Here is a 26,537-nt window from a genome sequence, read left to right as displayed (position 1 = left end):
TTGTTTGGTTAATACATGCGAAAGGCTCTGATAGTTGTATGGCTAAGACGTCCTCAAGGCTATCCTTTGGAGGGGCTCTGCTTATTAAAAACAAAACTAGCCAGCTTCTGTAGGGTCTTGGTCATTATATCGGTCAGGCGGATCACAGTTGGTTCACTAGTGACCCGTGATGGATCGCCCAGGTTACTGGTTTCTGGCCTATCAGCTATCGACGGTAACGTATTGACCTTGCGGGTAACGGCGAAGCAGCGGTAAACTGCGGTGAGGATGCGTGGGAAACGGCTGCCACATCTAAGGAAGACAGCAGAAGAGCAAATTACCTCATGGAGACACCTTCGAGGTATTGGCGAGAGATAACAATACGGGGCACTTTATGCTTTGTAACTGGAATAGTGGAAAGGAGGGACACTTCCTGAGTAGCAGTTCGACTGGAAGTCGGGTGGCAAAAGCTGCAGTAATTGCGGCTCCTGTAGAGTGTATTAGATTCGTTGTAGTGAAACAATGTCGCAGTTTGACTTTTACCCTACTCATCCGCCACCACTCGTACGAATGGGCACCTGATTTGCCTTCGGCTTAATTCCAGAAGCCGTCGGCGCTTAACTCCATGTGATACTGTCCCCAAACTCTTATGTTGCGAAAAATGGAAAGGTTCAAGCGGCACTGTCTCCCTGAATACTGCGGCAAAGAATAAGTAGTTATGTCTTCGGTTCCACTTCGTCGGTTTGTACGGCCAAGGCACTGACCGATGGTTGGATGCAGCCGTTTTTAACTGTCACATTTGAAATTCTTAAATAGCCAAGCAAGAGCAACTACGAAAGCATCTGCCAAGGACAATTTTATCAATGGCGAACGGCAATAGGGGGAATGAAGAATATTATTTACTGTTCAATAGTGAGTGGGTACTTGTCATTCCTCATGATAGCTCTTCGTGGGCAAACACTCGTTAGCTTCTCCCTCTATCGCTTCATCTCATCTTCCTCATACTAGCGGTGTGTTATGGGGATGCGGCTACATCACGGTGAGGCCATTGGGCGTTACTCGCTAGTTCTACCTGCACACAAGTGACCCCTGCTTACAGCTGACTATTTCAGTTTACGATTAAAGACTTTGTCTGTGGAACGATGGAATTACTGTACCGCACACTGAGCAGCTGCTTACATATTCAAGCCACAGAAGGCTTTCTTACGCTCCCCAAGTTCGTACCTGGTGCGACAGGCCGCAAACAGTCTACCAAATTTTCCCTCCAAAACTTTGGAGAGTCGGCATTCTGGAACAGGAATTTTCTTAATTAACAGCAACTGCGATCTACAGCCACCAGAAAACGCGAGAGACATACCGTACTCCGGGCAGGGTGACTGCTGTCCCAGTGCAGTGCATATCCACTTGATTGGCTACTGAGGCGGGTTGAAACTGGTCACGCACAAATTCTAGAACGAGCGGAACCTTTAGAGAGGGCTACAATAACTAATGTGGTATCCTCTGCTGGGTAGCTTACTTACGGCGTTATTCCTGAATCTATGTGTTGCGTGTGTGCAATCTTGGAAATTAATTACGGGGTTATTCAGCCATAATTTGCTCCATTTTTTTTAAATGTCAATGAGTTAGCTTAGTATGCTGCATATACTTTTCTTGTTGATATGGAACCATTTGCAGGCTTCCTGGGGCCACTGTTGAGGCCCCAGCCCACAGCCACTCTTCGGGCTTCGAGCCTGCAAGCCGCTGCCTCTAACGGGCATCCCTTGAAGTTCAATACACTTCAGTTTGTATTTTGAAGTGTGCACATTCCCCTTATTGTATTGTATGTGCCACTGGCTTTAGGGGCCTCTATCTTTGGTGCCTACTCGGGCAGGACCTGCAAATGACCGATATCCAACGGGCGAAAATATCACGAAACAGAGCTTTACATGGGAGAAACTGGAGCTTCTTAAATGTGTCTATCGCTTCTGTCGAACCTCGACATTCCGAAGTGCCCTCTGCAACGGCGGCGCCGGCGGCTTCTGGGGTCGCCACGTTTAAGAATCTGACTTAAATGGGACGGCTCATACTTTTCGCCGACAAAGGGGGGGACAGCTGTGCATAGCAGTGGAAGGGGAAAAACGAAGTCAGCGTATTCCCCACCTCCAAAGGGGAAGACATGGGGCGACCACTGCTTCTGCCGGGGATTCTCTACCGCTGCAGCTGCCCTATTCGATATTCCAGCTGGAAAACAAATAAGCTATGGAATCGAACCAGCTAGTCCCCCTGAATTCCCTGAAGGATTACTCTGGAGAGGTTCCACGAGAGGATATACTTCGCCGCAGCCGACACTCAGGTTTGGTTGCTGGTCTCAACAGGGCTGCCCCGCAGTGCGATGATGAAAAAAAGTATTGTACGGAGGCACAGAAGAATCCAGAACCGTTTCAGGAACTGCACGTTCCGAGAAAGACCCCACTTACGCAGCAGATACGTTCCGACGGGAAATGCACTTCAGGGGTATTCTCTGGCGTGGAAAGAGCCCCCGTGCGTGCTAGGCCGCTGAACTGCTTCCACTCCACACTGAAAAATAGGGCACTGAAGCCACCGCAGTGCTGCACATCTGAAAGCCATAATCTAGGGAAAGCTTTCTTTGGAGGGCCCCAGCAGTCTACAAAAGACTGTACTGATCATGGGGATGAGAGCAGCATGCCAACATGCCAAAACACTTCAGGGCACGGAAACTCAGGTTTTCAGGAAGTTAACAGGTCAAAACTGACCCACTGTAGCCTCAGGGCAGACCCAAGAACAGCAGAACGAGCACCAGTGGGGGCGCCTTCGGCACAGTACTGCAGTGCCAACTTCAGCCCCAGCAAAGTAGAAAAGTCCCCCGCTAAGCCACAGCGCAACTCGGTCGTGGTAAGGTGCTCAGATGGGCCAAGCCGATTTCCGTGTGGCAGCATGGCTGGAGGACGTGATTCCTGTTCGCCTCTCCCTGCTGCTTCTGTCGGTCATTCCCTCGCAGCGGCGCACGGGGTTGGATCTGTCGGCACCATCTCTTCAGCAGCAGTGCAGGATGCTCAAAGGCCATCAGCGATATCCACAGGTGGCACTAGAACAGGTGCAGAAGCGCCAACGCCAGCATCACCGCTTTCAACAGAAGCAGCTATATGCGCAGCTCGATCGTTTTGGCCATCTGCGCAGTCTGTTCCATCTGCAAGACCACCAGGTCCAAAGTCATCACCAACAGCAATAGCAGCAGTTTCGGCAGGCAATGGGCCGTCAAAGAGACCTTTTCTGCGGCCAGTTGGAATTACTAGGTCGCCAAGGGTAACTCGCAGGCAGGCTTCCGCTGCAGCGCTTGCAGAAGTGGTGCGAATCGAAGACTCCTCTGACGAGGAGGGGCCTTCTTCCTTGATAAATCCGTCCGAAAACCCGAACGGTTCTCCAGAGGGGGAACTGGAAAACTGCAGACGAATTCCCCAAACTACAAATGGTGAGATGGAGAATAGTGTCAACTATTCTCCATCTGGACTGCAGGAAGGGGTTCGCGCTGACGCTTCGCAGGGAACGACTGCTTTCATTTTATTGGCAGCTGCCCTGGTTGGAGAGGATGGGCATTGCTGTTTGCTTAATCCTGAAACCCTACGCAGGGCTGCAGTGGAGCATGCAGTTGTGCAGCAACACCAGCAGCAGCCTTGTATTGGTAAAAATGCGTCAGCAACACCAACGAAGGAGAACAACAGAACAGAGCATGCACTCCAGGGAGACGGCGGCCCCACAAACTGCCTCCTGGTACTGCAAGTACGCCGTGAAGAGGCCGTCGTTTCGCTCGATCTGTGGAGGCCTCTGCCTGAGCCCTATTCGCCCTCGGCAAATGAGCAGAAGAACGATTGCAGCCACTCGTATGGCGAGACAGTTGCACTGCCTGTCCAAGACAGACTGGAGAGGCTTCTTAACTTTCCCCAGCAGTCTATCTCCTTTTTAAAATGTCTGAAACTCTACGCTGGGGCTTCCTGCCCAAGCTTCCCAAACATTGGACAGCGGGACAAGCAAGAAGGCTCGTGCAGATGCGTCTGTAGCAGTAGGAAGATTCGTCTCTGCCTTAACAAAAGCAGTAGTAAGTCTAGCGCAAGCCACGATGCGAAAGAAAAAGACAGGAGACATGCAAGAAAATGCACAACGGAAGAAAACCCTCAGGAGAAACATTTCGGCGAGGCTTTTCCCAGAAGCCGCAAGCAGTTTGTCCTCACTGATGACGCGGACGCGACGAATGTTCTTGCGCCAGATACGTTTAGTTCACCCGCTCGGGATGGTGCTGTTTCTGCGTTTCCCGGTGAATCACTTACTAACACGATGCAGCCTGCTCAATTAGCAGCTGGAGATGCATCTGCTACCAGACGCTGTCCGGATGCCACCAGAACCGCTAGGACTGCTGCCGGAATGGAATCCACAGAATATAGAGGATCCAAAACGAGCAGTGAAGTTAGTTACGGAAGCTGTAATGATCGGGAAGTCACGGGAAAGGCAATCAGTAGTGGAACTGCTAGTGAGGAGCACAGACGACAAACCAAGAACAGAACCAGCGACAAGCGAACGAAATCAGCTAACGATAGTAAAGAGAACCGGAAGAGCAGAAGGGATCGTGGAAGCTCTAGAAGAGAAGGGCACTCTAGAAGATCAAGATCACCTAGGGGTGAAGCGACTGCCAAGACTAAATCGCAGCTTCCCCTCTCCAGCCAAAAAGTATCAGCTGAGGAAAAAAAGAAAGATGGGCATTTCGTCACTCCGCGCAATGCTCTCATTGTGACGGATGGGAAGCCTTTTCTAGGAGCGGAGCTCACTACAGGAGACGCCGAGCTGACACGCTTGGAGACGCACAAGCCGACACAAGACGATGCTGAGGTGGACTCCGGCAAGATGAAGGGAGACAAAGACAGTCGCAACAGTAGTAGTGCCAACTTGCGCGTCACTAGTGCCACCTGTAAGAGTAATAGCAAGAAACGGCGGCAGCATTCGAGCAGCGGGCCTGTCAAATCCGGCGGCTCTTGTTCCCTTGCCATCAACGAATGTAAAGAGTCTCACACAACGGGAAAAAAAGCCCCAAAAGAGCATCAACCAAGCAAAGAATTGCCCGGCGCGGGAACTTCGGCTTCCAAATCAAAGTGTTATTGCGGCCACGTATTCGACTGCAGGAAATGCCACAAGGCATGCGCCCGTTGCATCTCCTCTGGAGCCATCCCTCACGTTCCCGTTCTCTATTTAGAACTTTGCAGTTCTGGTACACGAAGTCTGTACTGCAATGAAATACTGCAGAGGGCATTGGAGCTCGACAGTGGACAGGCCTCTTGTGTTGCGTCGTCTGTCGAAAAAGAGCAACCTAGCGCAGAAGGTGCGCACGCAGTGACATGCACTGCCGGCGTCCCTGCTGTGTTGCCCACGGCCCACAGCACCGGCACTAGGTGTTGGAGTCCTCACGCGGACGGTGGAATAGTTGGGAGTAGCACCAGCAGCAAGAGTGGGGAAACGAGCAGCATTAGCAGCAGTGCTAGCAGCTCCACCTGCAGAGCCACCACTGCGTATGCCGTCGATTGCAACAAAGAGGACAGCCACCATCGTCGGTCATCGAGAAAGCTTCACGAGGTAAAGGACTGTGAGGCTGATAGCTGGCACCAGGCATCCAGCGGTGTCAAGCACAGCTCCGGATTATCCAGAACGAAGCGGGAGTGCAATAGCAGCTCACGGCGCAGCCACAAGTGCAGCAGCAGCCAGAAGAGACGACGGCGTGGGCACTCACCAACATCTGAAGCAGTAGTGGATGAGACATTCGAAAAGCTTTTGAGTTGCTCAGCGGACCAATCCGTGCTTGCGTGTAGCATCTGCCTCGATTGCTGCACAACCGGCAGCTGCAGTAATTCCACAACGAAGTCGCTTCTTGGCACTTCCACTGTTGCCAAAGATACCAACCAAAACAAAGCCAGTGTGAAGCTTAGACCTGCCCGCGCCACCACTTTGGGAGCCGCTATTCTAGAGACCAGCAAAGGGTCCTTGCTGAAGGCAGAGGGGTACTCCATCGAAAAACAGACGACTGGAGATTTGTCAAGAAAGCCAATCGAGCAGCTTCCACAAAGAAAGGGCCCTTGGTTGCTCATATGTGTAGGCCCATCACTGCAAGCTGCCCCCGCAAAAGAAAGCTCAAGTTCAACCTATGAGGGCAGAAAAGGCGCCCCTATTGAGCCACATTCAGCGCAGAGTGACATGACAGTGTCATATCCTGCAGGAAGCGGGGCCCACGGCAGCAGCACAGATATAAAATTACTTGAAAGCGAATATGCTAGTGGCTGCAGGGGTGATTTGGAGTCGCTGTGTAAGGTTATCCTTCCCTCAGACGTGGCAGCTCCTCCACTATATAATCTTGGAGGTCTAGAGTCAGCTGGCGATCCCGTGGACGTCGAAAATCTTTCCATGTTCTTTGCGAACTGCATTACAAAACAATCCGGTTCTCACGATCATGAAGACGACGCGCATTTCAAAGGGAATCGTGCCCAGACAGTAACAGAACTTGTCCTTCGCATCTCAAAGGTGTTGCATGAGTTCGTCTTGAGGAGTATTGGGCCGTGGAAAGCTATGCATAGGAGCAAAAGCGCTATCTACAGCCTATCTTTAGAGGCTCTGGTGTCCTCGTGGAGAGCTAGGGAGTTTCGGATGACTGGACATTTTTCGGAGCGGGGAGAGCGGGTAGACAGGAGACATTTACATTCTGGGTCTGCTGCAAGCTTGGAAGCCAGTAGATCTGCGTCTTGCAAGGCAAATACTACGGTGCAAGTTTTCACAGGACGAGCAGGCAAACGACTAGCAACAGCTGTCACCTCACCAGCCTTTGACTTACTTCTGGATGACAAGACTTTGCGGCGCCTTAGTGATAAGGAGTTCCTGGACGATACCATAATTGACTTTTGCCTTGGATTCATCGTTAACCATGTATGCTTGCACTTTTTCTTCTTCCGAAGCAGACCGTAACATATTCTGGGTAGAATTAAGGTGGCCAAGGAAGCCGATTGCCATGTACAGATGTTTTGTTAAATGTTAAAGTTGGTCGCCTGGTGCGCTGGCATCCACTGCCACCTGTTGTGTGCCCCTACCCGCTCTCATGTCGAAGTTTTGAACTTGGCTGTCCTTTTGGGGCGTATGAGCAGGCACTTTACTTTTTGCCCTCCTGCTTTCCGCAGCTTCACTATATCTGTGCCCAACCATTTGTCGTGTGCTCTTCCTTGTTACGCACACAGTTGTTACTTTCCTCCTGTTGTGTACGGTTGCAGATCTTGACGCCTCAGGAGAGGGTTCGTGTCCACATTTGCAACACTTTCTTTCTCTCCGCGCTCATGGGGCAGAGATGTGAAATCGAGGCGCACAGCCGTCTGACTAGGTGGCTCAAGAAAGAAGTCACTCCCCTTCCGCGGAAGGACTTCATTTTTATTCCCGTTCATCACAAGCACCAGCACTGGAGCTTGGCGGTCGTCGTTTGCCCCTGGCGGGCTCTCAATCCAACGCAAAAAAGCGGAGGAGAGAAGGCTGTTAGGTCAGCTGCTGTAAACGTAAAGTGTAAGCCTGAAGCTAACAGGTCTGTAAGAGATTTCCAGCTATCTTTCTCGCCGGGCATGCATGCGCAGCAGGCTGGCGTAGAGAGGCCCGTCAGCAGTGCCCTAGCAGAAAAGGTTGCACCATCGCCCATTGTACAGCACCAAGCGGTCGAGTTACCTACCCCGTTAAAGACTCAGGGCCCTCACACACACAGAGGATGCCGCGCGAAGGCTCGACTGTTTTACGTTGACTCCATGGGCCTACGCAGCGTGTTCGATCGCAGTCGAGGCCGATTGAAGAGGTTTTTACGACACGTAAGAAGAGACAGCCTAAGATACTGACGACAACATTCTTGCGGGATGAATATGTAGGAGCGTGCACTTAGTTGCATCACCATTCAGATTCATTTTGTTAAGTAGTGAAAACTGCTGAGTTTTCTGTAGGCTTTGCTACCCAAAGATTGGGATGAGGTGACACTCAAGCTGTGCTCTTTATGTGTTGAGTGCCCTGTAGGAATTCGAGCATCGCTGTGGGGGCGAGATGAACTGTGGGCAGGAGGTGGAATTATGCACAGAGAGCTGTTGTTGGCACGATGGCGTTAGCTGCACCTTGCACACTCCACGCCAGCAGAATGGATATGATTGCGGCGTGTTTGTTGTTGAGTATGTTTATTTCCTGACACGGAACCTCAACGCGATCGAGACGCTCCTGTTAGGACCGTCGCGCGATTTTCAGCCTCAGCAGCGCAGTTCTCGGGATCAGACCCCCGACTCTACTGCTTCCTTTGTCCCTCATAACTGGTTTGTCCATCCTGGTACCAGAGTAGAGGCTGTGAACCACGGCAAATTGCTTGAGGCTACTCTAGGTTTCTACTGCCACTGCATGGACGTGGGGATCCCAAAGGAAATGCCCAGGGTCGTCAGCTCAGCTTTAGGGCTGGCTTCCAGTTTAAATGTGCATTCAGCGGAATTTGGGCAGATGAATACAGCGATGCACGGTTCTGCAGCGGCTGATGTATCCAGGCAACAGGAATTGCGACAGCAGGCAGGTACCCCTCAATCACCACTGAACACTTCTCTGGCAGGTGCTTCCTTTGTTACTCGAACTCTCACCCCCCCGCCAGTAGAACTGGTTTGTCGTTCCATGATCCCCCCTGATGCGCCCCAGCTTCACGATCAAAACGGTTTGGTAGGAGATTTCTGGAGGGCAAAGGATGAGTCCACCACATCAAAGCTGAGTTCAGCTCAACCAGAATCAATGAGGCACTGGAAGGCGGCTTTGGCATTACAGGGCCCTCTTTGGGGTCCGCTAGCCCCTTCCGTCAGCAAACGGCGGTCTGCACATACCAAATGGTTTTCACAGGACCGTGTTACTGAAAGGTGAGATTGGATAGCTTGAGCAGCTACTTGGAGTCGATAGGGACATTACTGTAAGGCATAAGCTTGCAGAGGGCGGAATATTTGTCTTGATTTGCGAGATTCTGAGTGTCGCAGGCGATCCCAGCTACACAAAATGCTCCTATTCATGCGGCAAAACGTGCTCTGGCAGGAGGATCCAAAGCTTGTTGCCCACCTAAAGTCTCTATTTCTGGATATTGAGCGGCCTTGCCACTAAGTGCCAGTTTCGCGCAAATCTAGTTTAAAAGCATCTGTTTTGATTTCTTTTTGAAACAGCTTCTCTACCTAGTAGCTTCCAGGACCCTGCTTTAGCGGCAGCTCTTTCGTGTATGCATTCTCTACTAGCAACACAGTTTCGTGAGGCGGCTAGTAAAAATGTCTTTCAGAAATTCCTAAATGGAGAGTGTGGGAACATGGCAATATTTTAAAACCTGTTTGTTGGATACATCCACATGCAAGCCCAGAGGCAGTAGAGACTTTGCTGCCGAACAGTGAAGCCTCACTATTGTTTCATGAAAACAGTGAAATCTCAAAACAATTAGAATTTTGTGAGGTTTCTTGCCTCATGAAGTGTTATCTCGTCCCAGGAACGGATTAGGGGTAAAAAGGATGTCGCGTGCATTCGTCATGAACGGACTTTTTAACGGTAGGAAGAAGGGCCCCTGTTTGTCCAGCAAAAAGCTCTTCGAATTGACCTTCACCTTCCCAACGACTCCAGAAATGCGGCGTGGGAACGACAACTGAGACCCATGATTTAGGCATATATTGAGGAAGCATGCAGACAATATGAGGGTAGCCTACGCATCCTATTCCCGCTGCCTGTCGCTGCATTTGAACGTGCTTCACTGCGAGCGCTTGAAAAGGTAAGTATTGGGGCGAATGGCATCGCTGGGGCCATTGTTGCCACTGTGTGGCCCACTGTTGGGGTACTTGCTGTTGAGGCAGTTGCCCATCTACAAAGATGATTTGCACTGGGCTCTGTTGGTTGCTGTATCCAACCGGGCTATGTCGCTTTCGAAGAGGAGCACCGTGCAAACTTGAGCATTGGGCCTGCAGAGTGGTTGTGGCAGGTCTCCACTGCCATGCTCTACTGCCTCCGAAATTGCGTTGGTTCACTGCACCGCATGTCGAAGCTGTGGCTGATGCACAAGAGTACTCGAGAACGCCCTCCCCAGGCTGGTAGGAGGCAGTACATGCCGATGCCTCAGTGCTATGAGTTGAAGATCCCGACGTAACTATTTCCGCAACTGGGATTTTACCTTCTGTTGTGTCAAGAAAAGAGGAGTCGGACTCTCCATCTAGCCTTTCTTGCCTAGGCTCCGAGCAAAGTTTAGATAAACAGCTCATTTGGAAAATCTTACATTCTGGCTGCTGCAACTTCGTTTGTACCTGAGTCCCGCTAAATTCCATTTTCTCAAGCGACGACGAAGCCTCTTCAGAGGGATTGAGTCCTACCGACGGTATGCTGGCGGTGCTTTGCAACATCCCAAGGGCAGCCTGCTCTTGCTGTTGCGGGGAAGGAAGTCGTGTAGAATATGTTTTAATGCGAGACTTTAGCTCAATACACTTGCTACTCGAAAGTCCCTTTTCCCTGTGTCCTTTTCTGTTTTTGTCGGGAAGTTCTGAGGAACGCGTGGCTTTAAATCCTTGCCGCTGAGTTTCTGTGCCTTCACGGAAATACAACCAGCTGGGGGCTACTTCGCCTCGACAGCATGAGCTCTGCAAAGCACGCCAATTTTGAGTGGGAGGTGCTGCTTCTGTGTATACTAGCTTTTCAATCCCATTGGCGTGACGAGCGTGCCTTGGGTGAGTATAAAGCGGTCCTCGGCATGTCGATGTGCATGCAGAACAGATACTTTTTTCTCCCGATTGTGTCTCCTTCACAACTAGGTGTTCGAGTTTCTCAACGGCCAGCGTTTCCGTAGGGAGCATAGTGCGGCATAGCCCCGTTTTCCGAGATAGAATGGCGTCTAATCTTTCCATTTGATGTTGCAGCTCTCTCCGTAAGTGGAGGGCCTCCCGAAGCTCTTCGGGACTGTGACACGAAGCTCTGGGCAGCTGCTGCACTCACGCATTTCGGCACATGCTTGAAGCAAAACTGAAGAATGTGCTCTTCTGATTTTTTCAGACGCTTAGTACACTACGTCGGTGGTCAATTGGAAGTACCCACCACCATCTTCAGGCCTTCTGCAGCTCTCTTCAGCCTGAATTTGCATGCCCAGAACGCAGTGCCAGCAGCCGCTGCCGTGATGTTAACGTTCTCGACGCTGTCTATCACGGTGACCAACGGTCTGAAGTGTGTCCAGCAAGCGTATATGTCTCACTCCTTTAAAAGTTCATGCTGTTTCAATAGAAACTGCTTCGTTGTGGTGGTGCCTATCTTGATTGGCCTCTCTCGGAGACAAGAAGCTCTCTGGGCAAAGTCGATTGCATGTAGCGACAGTTGAGTAGCTGTGCTTGCGGGGTTGATTGTCACCAACAGCACAATGCTTGCATCGCTGTGAAGGCTCCCCTGAAAAAATGTCACAACCATTAAATGTGTCGTTGCAGGCGGAAGACCATTTAACTCTAGTTGCGTACAAGTGTTCAGAGCTTCAAATTAGTGGGCATCCGTCCAAATACTTTTGACTAAATGCAGCTGTTGCAGAAAGATAAAAGCAGTTCTGAGGTAAGTTAGGAAAAAGCGCAACTTCCACTCCTGTCGGATGGCGGCACCATGAGCAAGCTTTTCCACATACCGCAAGAATGCGAGTGAGATTTGAATAACGGTAGGGAATTGGGACGTCTGCACCCGCCACGCCCATGCCGTTTGTGTTGGCTGTGCCCTGCAGATTGCAGAGGGAGCAGGTAGCCATCAGCTGCTTGTTGGCTTATATAGGTATCGTCACTAGGAGACTTATTGTGCACTAGCTGACAAGCGGCATTCTCACCACACTCGTACCTCCCCACGTCTTCGTTCCTCTTGCTTAACGAGTGACCCAAAGCAGAGGCTGTAGATTATCGGAACAACAAATGATCCAAGATGTAGAATAAGCAGGGGATCGAACGACAGTTACACTATACAAGCCTACGCATCATTTCAGACATCATACCTGAGGAAGAATAAGGACTTGTTGATTATTGTACTCTCAGCGCACCGAAGCTAAAACGAAGCACATTTGATCCCGTCACAACTGAATGTTCCGCCATGCGCATCTGCTGTTCATGAAGCAACCCTTTGCAGCCCATTCGCTTCCAACATTAGTAAGCTGCGAGACCAGCCCATTTTTAAATTGCAACCATGAGGATGGAGGGCTCACCTTCTTCGTCCTGATGTCAGTTGCATCTTCTGGCTGACGGAGCAGCGCCGCAGGGCAGCGAGACATTCGCTCTGCTCCAGCAAGATCCACAAGGGTGAGGGAGCTGCTACCAAGCTCAACTCGACTCAGCTGTCCCATGCACCACAAATCCGACCGTACAACAAGCCGCGTAAAAACTGCAACGTGCGATCTGCAGCACCGTCAGTGGATTGCGCCAAAAAAAGATGAGAAATTACTGCTTTTCTGATACACTGAGTGCTCACTGATGTGTGGCTATATACTCAAAGCTACTACGCAACAAGCGGTGCAGGAGTCGGGCGAACGTAAGTCGAACCTAGATGAATTGCTATTGTGGTCTGTAGAGGCCACCTTTCGTCTTTTCTCACACCTGTGGGCCCAGGTACAGAGAACACATCCTTGTTCTGCAGTTTTTTTTTGTTAAGGCTGCTATCAGTCTGGTTCACTTCGAGAAAAGTGACAATGGTGCGATCTAACGCCTAGTCGTCCAAGGACCACCTTGCCCAGTCGCTCACTGTCGCAGGATCTCAGTCAGTTCTTCACAGCTCATCACAGTCACTTCGCAGAGATTTTCCACATGAAATACTCCGGTGTGGGGCGTTTCTTTCACCTAAGGATCCCCGAAACCCCAGCAACAAGTTTTGGCCTGACTCACGAAGGCGCAGGTGGAAATTTTGTGCAGTTGCACTTGACGGTTGCGGCGCTGCATGTGTTTCTTATATTCATACAAAATCATAGCAGTGCTTCATTGTTTCAATCCTAAAAGTAACGACTGTGTCTTACACACACGCATCTTGGGGGGTTTCATTCCGTTGCTTGAGTCTTCTTGCCGCAGCAAATCATGTACCTTTTCCAAATAGACCTCTACAATAGATACGCGGACTTCATAATGCTGAGTTAAAGAGAGTCATAACAGAAGTGCACACAAGAAAGTATACAACACAAATTAAAAAATCTATAAACATCTAGGTGGGGACTGTTAACGAGGAGGAATTCCGCTTGCCACAGCAATAGTTTGCGGAATGCTAATGCAGTAGTCCAGCAGGCTAAAAATAGAGCCCACGAGGGCATCAAAAGGGGTTGGAAGGCTCACCAGGGTTGAGACACCTTCTGCACTATGAAAATCTTGCTTCTCATGCTTTTCAATGAATCTGAAGATGTCTGAAAAGTAATCGGTGTTCTAGACAAGCCATCCTCAAACCTATTCTCAAGTTGCAAGAGGAGAGTATCCAGCATGTGCGTTGTCCCACCTCTCATGGAACGCATGAGAATTCCTTCATCGCACGCATCCCCGAAAACGCTGTATGATTTCCCGCTTCCTGTTTGGCCGTACGCTAGTAAGCAGCAATCAGTTCCTAAAGACGCACCACCACGCCAGTACTTTCTCAACACAGTGTATGTTCGGTCTTCTTAGGCAAAATAAAGATTATTTAAGGCAAATAGCATTTCAAGTAGTTACTAGAAAGCAGAAACTTGTAGACTGCAGGGCTACGAAATATTAGCAGATTCCCTTCTGAGGGAAACGCCGTGGGGATTAAGTGGGTTGCCAAAACAGGTCATTTCTCTTGCCTTCAAGCACCTTCTGCACCAAAGGGAGAGCTGCCTGCTTGTATACAACTCCAGTGTCATCTGGAAAAGTATCCACACAGCAGTATGCTACTTTTTGTGGTGAACACCTTGCCAGCTTTTACCGAGAGACAGGTTCCGAGCAAGGGACCAGAAGTCCCAGTTGCTAGCGTTTCCACAAAAGTGTTTGGTTTTTCTATGCAGTACTAGGGCCTTCGCAGCTCTTTTGACTTGACGGACCGTGGGAATCGAAACAGCCGCTGAAGGACAGCCTGGGCATGCATCGCAACCTGGAAGACTCTTGCCCTTCAGGCCACGGCCTCAGGAACAGCTCCTTCTTATTTGGAGACACTGCCCAAGCGCACTGTATCCCACGAGCTTCCTTAGCACAGTTTGGATACACAGTGGCTCGAATGGAGGAAATGCAATACAATATGAACTTGGGTTCTTTTTCTATGTAGCACTGGCATTGCTCATCGCTCTGCTAGTCGCCAACAGCATGGAAAAGTACTCCGAAATTTGTATTCAGTAGCTACACCACACGAGTAAAAACGGTATTTTGTGTGTGCTGAATGCTAGTAGGGACTGGCTCAGACTTCTTCAGCGGATAACGGCCTCAGCCGGACAAAAACCTTGACACGTGACGACGGCTCTTCATATGTCATCTTCGTGCTCTGTCGTCACATGCGGAAAGGATTCGATGCACACCGCCTGAAACCAACCAGCATGAGGTAAACTGACGAGGAAACAGCTCACAATGCACTCAGCAACGCCACTAACGACCGGAAACATCACCAGCAGACAGCTTCCGCACCCTAGATTTATACTAGAGAGAGTTTTATTTTCATGGACTATGATACCTGCCTTTTGAGGTTCATTAATTCCGACACCCCACGCAGCTCCGGATTTCTTGCTAGAAGGCCCTATCTGGTTTCAACGCACCCCACGGCTTTATATAGCGAGACCTGTGAGATGTGGCCCACCGTAGCCCTTCAGATTTTGAGGCCTCTAATGTAAGAAAAGCAACAGGAAAAGCAAAAAAGGGTAAATGAAGGCAGTAGTATTCCTGCCAGTGACCCCTGTGCAGTGACCTGTCGCTCACTTGATCGCGTCTGGGACTGATGACCCGCTGTACGAAGTAACTGAAAACGCCCCTCAATTCAGTAGAGGAAGACCATTCTACAGCATTATAAAGGCAGATGTACACTGGCTTCCTCCCCGCTTCATGTAAATACTACGGAATTAGATGCCCGGGGCATCGGGTGCGTCTGGTCAGCCTCTTAATCACGATTTCCAGTAGGGTCACCTCTCTAAACTGCAACCAAGGACAGCTCCAGGCCAATAAAACAAAAGCAACCTCCTATGCAACAAAATTGAATCGCTTGTTGCAAGGCTGAACTTCTATTCTATTAACTGACTACCACTCCAGGTCACTGTGACACCCCCAACTAATACTAGTGGCTGCACCAGACGAAGAACTTAAGCTCAGCACCTTTCAGGCAGGTTGAGAACATTTATCTATTGTGGAGTCTTAGATTTTCACTGTCCAGCAGTTACTCCGTGATCATGTCGTGACCCACTTCCAACAGCTCCCGGATAACCAACGGGGTCACTCCCCACGAGCGAATTCTGCTGGTAGCTTCTTCATGGCTGAGAAGCCTGGCGTGGGACTCTACAACGCGCCGCTGGGCGTTGTACACACAGCGCCACCCTCCACAATGAGCTGTGATTGAACAGTTCTGGTAAGCCTCAAGCTTCCTACCCGTCCATTAGGGCACAATATACAGGAAGCTGATCGAAATTTGTTCTGCGCTTCATCCCACATGCATTATAGGACAGCCTCATGGAAAGCCTTTAAGTTAAATTTGTTGTTTCTGCATGGGTTGCGCCGTGATAACTGCTGCCACACAAAGTGCCAACGCAAAGGAGGCAGACTCTTTACCTGCACAACTTTGACGCTAAAAGGTTTATACGCAGTCTAATGAAAGCTAATCGTGCTCTGTGAACAAGTAAGTGAACAGAAATGAGAACGAGAGATGCAGTCACAATCCATTCGGTTTAACGGTGTTAAGCTTGGCCTGCTCCAGCAAAAAGAAGCAAAACTTGCGTATGGAGGATTTATCAGGATAGCTTTTCATTCTTCCTAAATCCATTTCCCCTCAAATCCATGGAATTATTGGGCCAGATGGCTCCCACCCTACTTGCGTAGTGCACAGTTTTAATGCCCTGGTGCGGCAACGTCTGCACATCAGTCACTCAACTTGTCGGCTGCGCGTATGTCTGGTTTAGTCATCATACGCATCAAGTGAATATCCCGTTGCCTCCCTACCGAGAAGCTTCCTGTATAGGCTGCTTACTGCGAGCAACATGCGGCGCCGCTACTGCAGTGGCGGCTGCGTAATATGCGTGTCGAGCTTGGCCACAGGAACTGGGACCTCAACATAACGCGGCACATAAATGGGTACAGGGACATCAACATACGTTGGCGAAAGACATGGAGCGGCGAAAACCTGCGGACGATTGTCAGAACAATTCACAATCTAAAAGTGATACCTAGGAAGCTTTCTGGACAACGGTGACTGTCAACCAGCTCACAGGGACCACTTCATAGACAGCATTACGCAGTTAACTGTACGAGTAAGAAAAGGCGCTACTCATCTGCGTAGACATACTGTTGTCGTAATTCGCTTGACTGGGACAGGTATTGACATCATCAACCCCCTTTCATCTGCTTGGCATAATTGCAGCGTGGCTGCTGGTCTCTCCTTTAAGCCTCTGGCTTGTAGAACATCCTCTCGGCTATTCTCCATTTGGTGTCCGTGGAAATTTGATCAGTCCGGCGAGGTCCGCTGATTCAAACGGCACGGCCGTAGAGACGCTGTTCAAAGATTTATAAGGGACGCTGAACGCGAAAGATTCTCGAATGAAAACGGCCAGTGACTCAAGGGCTCTGCCGACCTAGGTCTGCTTCCATCGCCTCCGCCTCCTCAAACTGCCAAGACAGTGGCGCATTAATCTGGAACTCCGGCAAAAAAAGGATTCGGTGTTGCCTTTTGAGCTAATTAAGTGTCTTTTTGGAGCATAAAGGGGAAAATTCGGGTGGAAATACCGAGGGTACAGCTTGGTGTGACAGCCTAAATGTTACTGGCAAGGCGACTTGGGCATGGTCATCGATAGGCGGGTAGTTAGCCTATGAAAGACTACTAGAACAGGCCTTGCTTCCGTGTTACAGCGATAGAAGCGATGATGTGCCCCAGATCTAGTCATGAAGTATTTGTGTAGGGAGGGACTGGATGAATGGAGGCGCAGTTTAAGAGAAGGTGATCGTTCACCGCCTTAGGGGCTGAGAGACAGAGTTGTATAGCGCACTCAAATCGTTTGAAGGATGCATCTCCCAGCTTTCCGCATTGACATATTATTGGCTTAGAGTCCATGAGAAACAACAAGAGACGAAGTTATAGTGACTCTCACCCTGCATTGTCGAGCTCTGCCGTCCAGCCTTTCTGTGAAGTGACACTGGCGTTCGTTACTGCACTGGAAAACTACATGAATTGCATTTCTGAGTCTTTGTTATGAGACATGTTTGCTTGTTTTTGCATGGCGCGCAAGAAAGAGCAAGTGCGACGCTGAATTCGCTGCCGTAACTAGTGAATGCGGTGTCGTGTGTTGGTCGGGGCTTAAACATCGTCGCTTAACATTTACTATCCCAAGCGTAGACAAGAAAAAACACGAAAAGTGGGGTTCCCGGCTCTTCCACTCCACTGCTTCTACCCATGGCGTCTGAGATTTAGCTGTAATTCGCTGGACGCAGGTGCCACACTGTGCAGATTACTGTCTCGTATGAGCGTGCAATAAATGGTTTGCATGCTCATATTTAAGTGCCTCTTGCCTCACTAAAATGAAAAGCACAGGATCAATACAGCTGCTTAGTGTCCCAAGGAAGCGGCCACGTTGGACGCTGAACCCATACAGCTCAGCAAACCGCCTTCATGTGCACCTGCTTCAACAAAATTTTAGCTCCGCGGGTGGTGCCGACACCAGCGTAACTGTTCCCCTTTCTTGGCTGAAGCGAAGACGCTCTCCACGGCTGTGGAATTCGCAAGCTATTGAGGCCGCAGCGGCAACTGTAATGTTGCGCGCGAGATGTAACCACCAGTCTCTTGTGGCTACACCCTTTGCTGGAGAGACTTCTGTTTACTCAAGGGATCAAACCGCTCCATCAAGTTTGCCCTTGTCAGCTGGTGGGTCCATTGTTGAGCCAGTGCCGGCTTCTCTCTTCTGTTCGCTTTCGGGATTACTGAAACTGGAGTCATTCCTTTGCACAGACAGCGTGGAACTTCCGGACGAAGGCTGGAAAGAAGAAGGTAACTATGCAGTAGCTGAGAGGAAAGTGAAGACAGAGGGAATTCGTGCACAACGCAGCGTGGCCGTACTTGGAGATACCGAGCAAAGGTGAAGCTGCAGGAGTGACAAAGTAGCTGGATTTGCGGATCGTCAAGGGGAACTAAGGATTTGGATTCAGGCTTTTGTAGGCAATTGAAGCCTGCCTAGCATGCTGGGGTTGCCGGCCTCACGCCCGTCAAGTGGTTCATCTTTTTGAAGGACCATTGAGCTGTTGAAGTCGCATACATCTGCTCCGCACTAGAATTGTTCAGCCAGTCAACCTGACCAGGATTCCGGCGCGCATTACCCGCCCCGGCAACGTTTCAAGGAGGATTTCGTGTTTACGACTGCATTTTCTTTACCACAAGTCATCAGTTTTTCCTTTTGCCAAGTACCTCGTAATTCTCCAGTTGTGGAGTTGCTGCAGTTCTCTGCATTGCCCATACCATGAAGCGAGGCCCTGAGGGAGTAAAACCATACAGTGGAGCGGAGCCACGCTGAAGCCAAGCTCTGGCCTACGTGGGAGCGTCGTGTGTGGGGAGAACATTCTTTGTCCTAGTATTATGGAGCTTGTCTCCGCACCAGCTGGTATTCAACAGCTCAACATTGCGTCAGGCAAACTAGTCGTCCTCTGCATCTCCGAGCGTCCAGAGAAGCACGACCCTTGAATTCGAGGCTAAGGTTGGAGCAGGTTTTCATCTTGTTCCGCTTACGCTTCTATCAGAGACGGTGCTTCAATTGGTTGCACAACGCCCTCATGTCGCTGCATTCATGCCATAAGCACGCACCCTGAGTTTTCTCGTGGCAGTTGCCTGCCTTACCTGGTGCTTTGCTTGCAATTACACAGACAATTGTTGGCGTGACGCCCGTGCCAAAGAGACGAGAAACAACGGCCATGTGGGTCTGTCACAATCTGGCTAGTGGATTGACTCCAGACTGTTGGGAGGGTGTTGGCATCGTCAGCAGCCGGGAAGAGACCCTGGATCTAGCTGGGATAGGCTTGTGTACAAGCGTGTCCACATTCGTCACAACTGCCGCAGCATGCTCAGTATCGCACGGCGTAAGCTCGGGCCCACTGCTCAGTCTTTGCCCCGTATCGAATGGGTGCTTGGTGGACTTACGGCTTGCGCTGATGCTTGTGGCTTGTTTGTTGCTGCTTCGTACAGCTGATTGCCTAACGTTGTACTCACAGGCTTCTTCCCCAGAGTATCCAGACTTCTGGTTCGATTTTTCTGGGATGCCAAAGAGTATGTCTTACACAAGCCCGATGCAGATGAAACCCCCAAATTCTCACTGAACTGCCGCACTCCTTCGTGTAAAACAGGAGCTGCCACAGACGACTTTGCAGCTTTGACTCTAGGTGCTTTTCTCAACAAGTGTGGATTTCCCTCCTTAGCACCAAGAGACGCCTTTTTTGAGCTTCCCGTTGTCAAGCTCTGCACATCGCCTCCTCCACAAACTTCTGCAGGAGTTTTGGCTGAAACGGCCGAGCTGTCCTCTGTCTTCGCACTTTGCTGTCTCGATCGAGCTTCAGGCTGAGAGGCTTGTCCTTTCACGTCTAATGGCAAGCATGAGCTCTCTTTCGGAGGAAGATCGGTTATTCGTTTACTTATGATGGTCCGAAAGTGAATACTCCGGCTCGCTGTCCTGGGTAGCCCGGACGTTGGCAATGTTCTTTGATTGCTGGCTTAATTTGTCCCTCGATGCAAGGCTAAAGAGCTGTTTTGGTGAAGTCCCATGCCCCTTAGATTCTGTCAAAGGGCCTGCCTTAGATCCTGTCAAAGCGAGTCCATCCACTTGCACTGAAGTTGACACTGGCAGAGACCTCTTCGTGCCTATTATCGAAGTTGTGTTTGGATCCAACGATGCAGAGAAATCGTCACTTTGAATGTTTACGCTTTGCACGACAGGCGCAGAAGCACTGCCCAAAGATGAGGTTCCGAGGATCATGGAGTCAGTTTCGTCAACTGCAAATTTCTTAGCAGCTGCTTCCATCAAAGTACCTGTCGTTTTAGTATGCAGCAAGCCTCCTGGTGTCCTGCCAGGTGCATTTGAGGGTGAAATAGTTTCAGCAGATTCGGCACTGTTCTTGTTTTTTGCTTTCACTGGCTCGCTATGGACGCGTCCTAGAGCAGAAGGTTTTGCACATCCTCTCATGTTGCCGGCTGACGTCTTGCTCCTTTTCTTCTTCTCAGCACGCCGTTCCGAAGGTGCTGGTGATCCGGTCTTTGTGAAAATGGGTGCTTCCGGAAGGTATGTAGTTGATACTGCGCTTTGGGGAGTGCCCGTCTGTGCATGTACCAGTGTGCCGCTGCTAACAGAGGTTTTCGAAGCCTGTTTTCGACAGTCTTTGGGAGTTTTCCATTTCTCAGAAGCTGAAGCCGCTTCAAAACTATTTCCATCCGGGTATCCTTGCTGCAACAGTGCCTGACCTACGCTGCTTCCTTTCGTTTGAGACACTTCTGGCATCATATCAGCGTGTGTCTTTGCCACGCTTGCTTTCATGCCGATATCGTTGCAAACCGCTTCAGCGGCCCCAGGGCTTGAATGCCCAATTATATCTTCTGCTAAAAGAGCCCCATGGTCAAGAAGGAATAGGTAAACTGAGCAGGAAACCAAAAAGCGCCGCTCAAGACATCTACATCATGCATTCGGATTTCGGGTCAACTAATACTTGGCCACTGTACAGCTAAGATGAGCTACAAGCTACCCTAGGCTTTTCACTCGGAGTCACATGCTCCTTACCACTGCTGCCCGGACAGGTACAATCCAATGCGGTGTTACCAGAAGCACTGATGGCGTTAATATACTCTCTGCTACTGCGGCGTTGTATAATAAGGCTAATAATGCCCAGACAAGCCTGAAACAATGCGTCAGAAAATCAACAGCCTTTATGCGGAAACTGTTTTGGAGAGGTTGTTACCAGCATAGGACGCTCTACATACTGTCGGTTGATGTGATACTGCACTGAGCGTTGTTTGGAAGCTGTGGAATTCTCAAAAAAGCAGAAGGACGAAGCAATGAGGAGTAGATTTACATCTGTAGCGCACGCGATCATCAGCAGCGTCCAGGCACTAGGGTACGACCTTGCTTCCACGTCAGTGCCTGGGTCTGCCAGGAGATAATTTACAAGCCGTTCTTGCTGGTGAAGTAGACACAGCTGAGGGGTTGTGAAGATCTCTCCATAGCCCCTGATGCAAGGACAAAGAAACGGGAAAGGGAGTGGCCGGATGATAAGCACCCGTAGTCTCACGGAAAGCCACAACAGCCAATAATTTGGAGTTCGACAACTGGTCGCTAAGCTGCTGAAAAGCCAGAAATGTCTGCAGATGCGGGATACTTTTGCAGCCAATGAAGAATTATCTCCGGATAACTGAACAGCTTACGGCTGTTTGTAGGTACAGATGGGGATGTTCCAAAAGGCGCGATAATTACGCAAACTCTCCAGGTCTCCTTCTGCGCGTTACACATTCAGAGCGTTATAATGGAAATTATATGAATGAATGCCTCTGCCTCTCAGGTTCGGTCCCATTCATGCCGGCAAAGCTACCAGAGCCCTTGCGTCACATGCGTCATAGCCTCTCAAAAGTATAGTGGAGTAGTGCTAGAGGTCTTCTAGATGTCAAGGCTCACTCACGTGTTACTGTGTCGTACAACTGCTGCCTGTTAGGCTGTTCTTCAACGAAATGACGGTACGGTGAGCACGGGCTGACGTATAGATGCTTCGTACGGGGGTTCTGAGAAGGGAAAACTGACAAAGACGGACCCCTTGGACTATGTCTTCTGAAATCCCCCTATAATGAAAGTATTTGCACTGCTTGGTCCCTACTGAGCATAGTGAGCTCACTCAAATGGTGAAGATGCGCAACACTCTACCCAGAGCGCCGTAAAATGCGAACCAAAGCACTGATTCAGGTATAGTGTCAAGCTGGGGAGTGCTCAGCCTCACCGAGAAGTTATCCATCTTCAAGAAAACGTTCAGGGAGCTGCAGTAAATGAGGGATAATTGAGAAGGGCAGTACCCACGTAATCTGCTCACGGCGGCCTGCTTAGACAAATCTCGATGGGCATGCAAGGAAAGGATCTTAATCTGCGGCGTTGCCCATATAACAGAAAAAATAAAAACTTTAAAAGCACGATTATGTTCCCAAAATGAAAAGGGTGTGTACTGCTGACAAGTGCACAGTGGTAACACTCAAGAAGTGTTTTAGGCAGGGGGATATCACGATGGGCAATCGAGTTAGTTGCTGCCATGACCGTCGCCGACAGTGGTGCCCGTCCAGTGGCTCTGCTGCACACTAATCTTGAAAAAGAAGTAAACAGAACGTAGAAATACTTCACAAAGGAGTGAAGTCTGGCTTAAATGTTTCAGCGTTACCTCTTGATCGTCACCTGTACAGAAGCACCAGACAGGCCAGCAACTTTGTCGCTCGCTGCTGCAGGGCACCGGCTTCGCGCATGTTAACTGCTGAAGGAAATAAACTGCTTTACGTTATGCAAAAACATTAAGTGTCTCACGTTTTTTGCCATGAAGGTGTGGAGGATCGCCGAAATGCATTCAATTCGCTATTCCAAGCAGCTGGGGACACACTGGGCACGCAGGAGATAAAGCAGGCCCTCACCAAAACAAGAAGGGTATGGATGAATCACTACGTCAGGAAGAGGCATCCTTGCGTATAGAAATGAGCGAGGTTTAATTCGTTGGTTTTAGCCGTAAGCTCTTAACACTCCGATACCTTTCAACGGGATGGACCAATAGCTTAAGCCATCATACGAAAAGTGGCAAAAGTACACTGCACTGCCAAAACAAAAACGAGAAAAAAACAACTGGTATGCGTGAAGATTTAAGACCCAACAAGAGTGCGACAGTTCACACTCCCACAGTCTCCGTTTCTTCACTCGAATGCGACAATGATCACTTGGCTCTGGCGTATTCCATTCGGCTGCGTGGCTTTGGGCAAGCAATCCGTCTATGGTCCATCATGGCTGAGAAGTCACTGTAGCATACGAAATAATATGGACAGCGCATTTCAGCAGAGGAGAAGGCCTATATGTCTCTTCCGCTCTACAAGGCATCGAAAGCCTACCTCAAGAGCTTCGCGACTCAAAATTTTGAAAGTAAAAAGTATTGCTAAAAGAAACATGATACTAAGAACGCGTTTTCACAAAAATTGTCACTTGAAGAAGTCTCGTGTACCCCATAGTGGTGTTATGCGGCAACGGCCACCTCACCATTTCAACAGCTGACCTAAGGCCAAGTCTGGTCACCAGGGCTAGAGGAGAAAGCCAGCCCTCCCCAATAATGTTGTAGCTCCAGAGAGAAGACAGATGGAGTCACATGCTTGAGGGGCCGTCAATAATTGTTGTGTTCACAGAGGAGCGCACACAACTGGATACAAACGGCAGGCTGGAGACTATCCCGTAAGCAAATCAACCAGTTGGAATTAGACTGTCGCTTCAGTGACGGTAAGGAGGACGCCTTATCCAACAGGAATCGTACGTAAGACCAAAGCGCCGTCCCCAGAGAGTATAAATGAAATGTGATAAACGCGTTACAAAATTTCGGAAACAGAAGTTCAGCCTTCCCGTTCAATGTGCTGTATTACTGTCTGCCACTTCGACTTCCGTTTTCCCTTCTAAATCGTTTAACCCGAGAATGTTTCTTGCTCTCCTTTTGGCTTCGTTCGTTGGGAGTTTTCTTAGATTCGTGAGAAGCAATGCAAAAAATTCTGCTGAATGTTTAATCTCCATTGGAGACGTACCTGTCATGTGTGGCATGTGTGGCTGCTATTCGCGGCCGGATATGCCCTTCAGTTGCCGGTAAAGTGACACTAACCAGAAAAGGGTGTTGCAGTTCCAGCCAGAATCTTGCTTGCTCTGCCATCAAGGAATGAAGCAAGTTTCTCCGTTTTAGCTTATTTCTTCAAATCCCTCAGTAGGTTTGATGCCCACTCCCTTATATCGCTGCTGTGGTTCCTGCGTTTACCTGCAGCTGCTCGTGCTTGTTTTGCAAAGCGTCATCGTTGCGAAGCAGGAACTTTATTTCGCAGCAACGCTGAGATGAATATTACAGTGTACCGGTAAGGTGCGGAGTCCAAAACAGAAGGGCAGTTATACTAGGCCGTTACTTATCCGAGCAGCTGCAACGCACTCGTGCGGCGCCGGCGTGTCACCTGAAGAGGCAACTTTTTATCCTAATGTGCCTGGTAAGCGCAGCGTGAATATTTTCACTTCTATAGCTGCCCACTTCAACCTAAATGCATCTAACTCCAAAACTGACTTTCACCTTCTGAGTCGAGAAACGGTAGAAACCGTAGCCATTCGGCGACGCCTTCATGCTGCGCCTTCATAAAGCGCTGTTCCACACCCATGTTCCCTGTCATCTACGTTTTAAGCTCTTCTTACTGTTGCAAGCTAGTAAGACTGAGCCCATTAAGGAACTTATATGTGGAACATGGAAAGGAACGAACCTCCGATGACGCTGAAGACTACCGCACCACACTTGAGGAGACAGAAGCTTGTGCACGTGACCCTAGCACCACAGAAATCGAGCTTAGTAGCCTTTCTCGAGACCATAGTGTTCTTCATTCATGAACAAGCCGTCATCGTTCTCTTGGAGGAGGCAAAATTGGCAAAAAGTGACCAGACCCCAATACACATGAGGCTGACTGACGCAGGCCACTGCCACCCCACTCCACACTAAGCTGCATACAGTCCTTGTTACTAGTATGACTAGTGAGTAAAGAAGACAAAATGGATTGTTTCCGTGTGTTTTTTTACCTTATCTGACTCCATGATGCTGCTAGCGCAGCAGTTCCAACTTCCTCACGGGTTCCGCTTTCTGGCTCACCGTACGTGGAGCATGCCACACATTAAGGAAGATTTACTTACAAACTTATGTAGGGTAAGCAACAAATAGACAACAACTGCAAATTAACCATCTTTCTACTGCCAAGTGCTGCATCTGGGTCCAGTGGTTCGACCTGCAGCGTTGGCTCACAGTTGCGGGCTCCCCGTCGACCACCGCAGCCACTGTCAGCAGAGTCTTCAACCACTTGAGCATAGTCGCTTTCTAGGCAAACTGAATGTTAAACCTGTGAAGTATATAGTCTTTAAGCAAAAGCGAATAAGCAAGAGCTCAGGGAACAGTGGACTGGATCGACAGGGTGGCAGCAGACTGCTTCCAATAATCGAAGCCATCCGACAACACAAGCGGCGAGGACACTATTCTCCCGGCACACCAACGTACGCCCACACCAGCTGGAGCCAGAACCTGCCTCATCCACCAAAAGCGCGGGACAGTTAGAACAAGATCCGGCACCCCGTATATCATCGCAGGAGTAACAGCTCATCAGAGCCTTTCAGGGGCCTTAACTATTGCTGCCTTCTCTCGGTGCCTGGATATAGACTTGGGCTTTGCCAATAGATTCTTCGTAGGCCATTTTCAGCCCAACCCCTGCGCGAAGATAGTACCTCTCCAACGCCATTTGCGATTTCAGACAACCCCCTGGGCGGCTGCGTCTGCGGCGAGTGTGAAGATGGCGACCTTTCACATAGAGAAGTCAGTCATAGCCAGTAAGCTGTGCAGCCCATGACGCTATTTGGACCACCTCATTCGAACACCCGCAGCTGCCGGTGGATGGGGAGGCGCCTCTTTAGACCCATGAAGTGCAGCCAGACCTCTGTGAGAAGGAATGTAACATTGTTCATTTTAAATGCCTCGCACATCTAATGGCAACATTTTGGAGGAAGAAAGGCCCCTGAGATCGATTGATGTTCAACGAAAGCACTCCCTAGTACGTAGTAGGCTGTTAGTGCGACTCTGACTCGCTAAGTTTCTTCATCGAGCACTTTGACTGCTTCTTGTTTGCATATTTCACAGACGGCTCCTTGGGGACTGTGAAGGCTATGAAACGTTACTGGAATCAGCCGGTGTCCGACATGAACGATGAGTAAGATCAGCTGCTACGCCGAATATTTAGGAGCACCAGTCGCATATCATATAATTCCCAGATTAGCTAAACCCGACATGCTATTCGCACTTCGCCCTCTTTCTGTATAATCAATTTATTGACGGGAGTGCCTGATATATGCAGTGTTTCTCTCCATGCTTTTTTTGCTGTGTTGTGCTCTTCAGCTCGAACGCGTCAAAATATACGCTGCTGCAGATGGCGCTGATGCTACAAAAGAAAAAAGTTGTCGAATACCTCCTCCCACAACAAGATCTTGACCTGAACACAAAGGCCACAGATGGCACCACAGCTTTGATGACTGCATGCGACCAACAGGCAAGGGCCAACAGCTCCATTTCATGTGGCCTGCTTTGAACGTGTGACTCATA

General features: G+C 49.7%; 6 protein-coding genes across 6 annotated transcripts; 3 read left to right on the top strand and 3 right to left on the bottom strand.

Moving 5' to 3' along the window:
- Positions 1-2,217: 2,217 nt before the first annotated feature.
- Positions 2,218-6,972, top strand: ETH_00006905 (uncharacterized protein; the record flags this gene model as incomplete). Its single annotated transcript, XM_013377907.1, has 1 exon — positions 2,218-6,972. One exon carries the CDS (start codon positions 2,218-2,220, stop codon positions 6,970-6,972), a length of 4,755 nt encoding a protein of 1,584 aa, XP_013233361.1.
- Positions 6,973-7,334: 362 nt separating this feature from the next.
- Positions 7,335-9,147, top strand: ETH_00006900 (ulp1 protease family, C-terminal catalytic domain-containing protein, putative; the record flags this gene model as incomplete). The annotated part of the gene is made up of 3 exons (XM_013377906.1): positions 7,335-7,847; positions 8,047-8,912; positions 9,027-9,147. 3 exons carry the CDS (start codon positions 7,335-7,337, stop codon positions 9,145-9,147), a joined length of 1,500 nt encoding a protein of 499 aa, XP_013233360.1.
- A 377-nt stretch (positions 9,148-9,524) lies between these two features.
- ETH_00006895 (uncharacterized protein) lies at positions 9,525-10,913 on the bottom strand (the record flags this gene model as incomplete). The annotated part of the gene is made up of 1 exon (XM_013377905.1): positions 9,525-10,913. One exon carries the CDS (start codon positions 10,911-10,913, stop codon positions 9,525-9,527), a length of 1,389 nt encoding a protein of 462 aa, XP_013233359.1.
- Positions 10,914-11,250: 337 nt separating this feature from the next.
- On the bottom strand, positions 11,251-13,384 carry ETH_00006890 (uncharacterized protein; the record flags this gene model as incomplete). Its single annotated transcript, XM_013377904.1, has 5 exons — positions 11,251-11,442; positions 11,669-11,755; positions 11,872-11,920; positions 12,230-12,298; positions 13,341-13,384. The coding sequence occupies 5 exons, from the start codon at positions 13,382-13,384 to the stop codon at positions 11,251-11,253; spliced, it is 441 nt and encodes a 146-aa protein (XP_013233358.1).
- Positions 13,385-19,801: 6,417 nt separating this feature from the next.
- Positions 19,802-20,668, bottom strand: ETH_00006885 (uncharacterized protein; the record flags this gene model as incomplete). The annotated part of the gene is made up of 1 exon (XM_013377903.1): positions 19,802-20,668. The coding sequence occupies one exon, from the start codon at positions 20,666-20,668 to the stop codon at positions 19,802-19,804; it is 867 nt and encodes a 288-aa protein (XP_013233357.1).
- A 5,066-nt stretch (positions 20,669-25,734) lies between these two features.
- ETH_00006880 (ankyrin repeat-containing protein, putative) lies at positions 25,735-26,523 on the top strand (the record flags this gene model as incomplete). The annotated part of the gene is made up of 3 exons (XM_013377902.1): positions 25,735-25,771; positions 26,079-26,148; positions 26,334-26,523. The coding sequence occupies 3 exons, from the start codon at positions 25,735-25,737 to the stop codon at positions 26,521-26,523; spliced, it is 297 nt and encodes a 98-aa protein (XP_013233356.1).
- Between the last annotated feature and the right edge of the window lie 14 nt (positions 26,524-26,537).

Source organism: Eimeria tenella, genomic scaffold (genome assembly GCF_000499545.2).
Source record: "Eimeria tenella Houghton genomic scaffold, Eth_scaff66, whole genome shotgun sequence".
Taxonomy (NCBI): Eukaryota; Apicomplexa; class Conoidasida; order Eucoccidiorida; family Eimeriidae; genus Eimeria; species Eimeria tenella.
The sequence above is the reverse complement of the archived record's forward strand: the minus strand, read 5'-3'. Positions and strand labels throughout refer to the sequence as shown.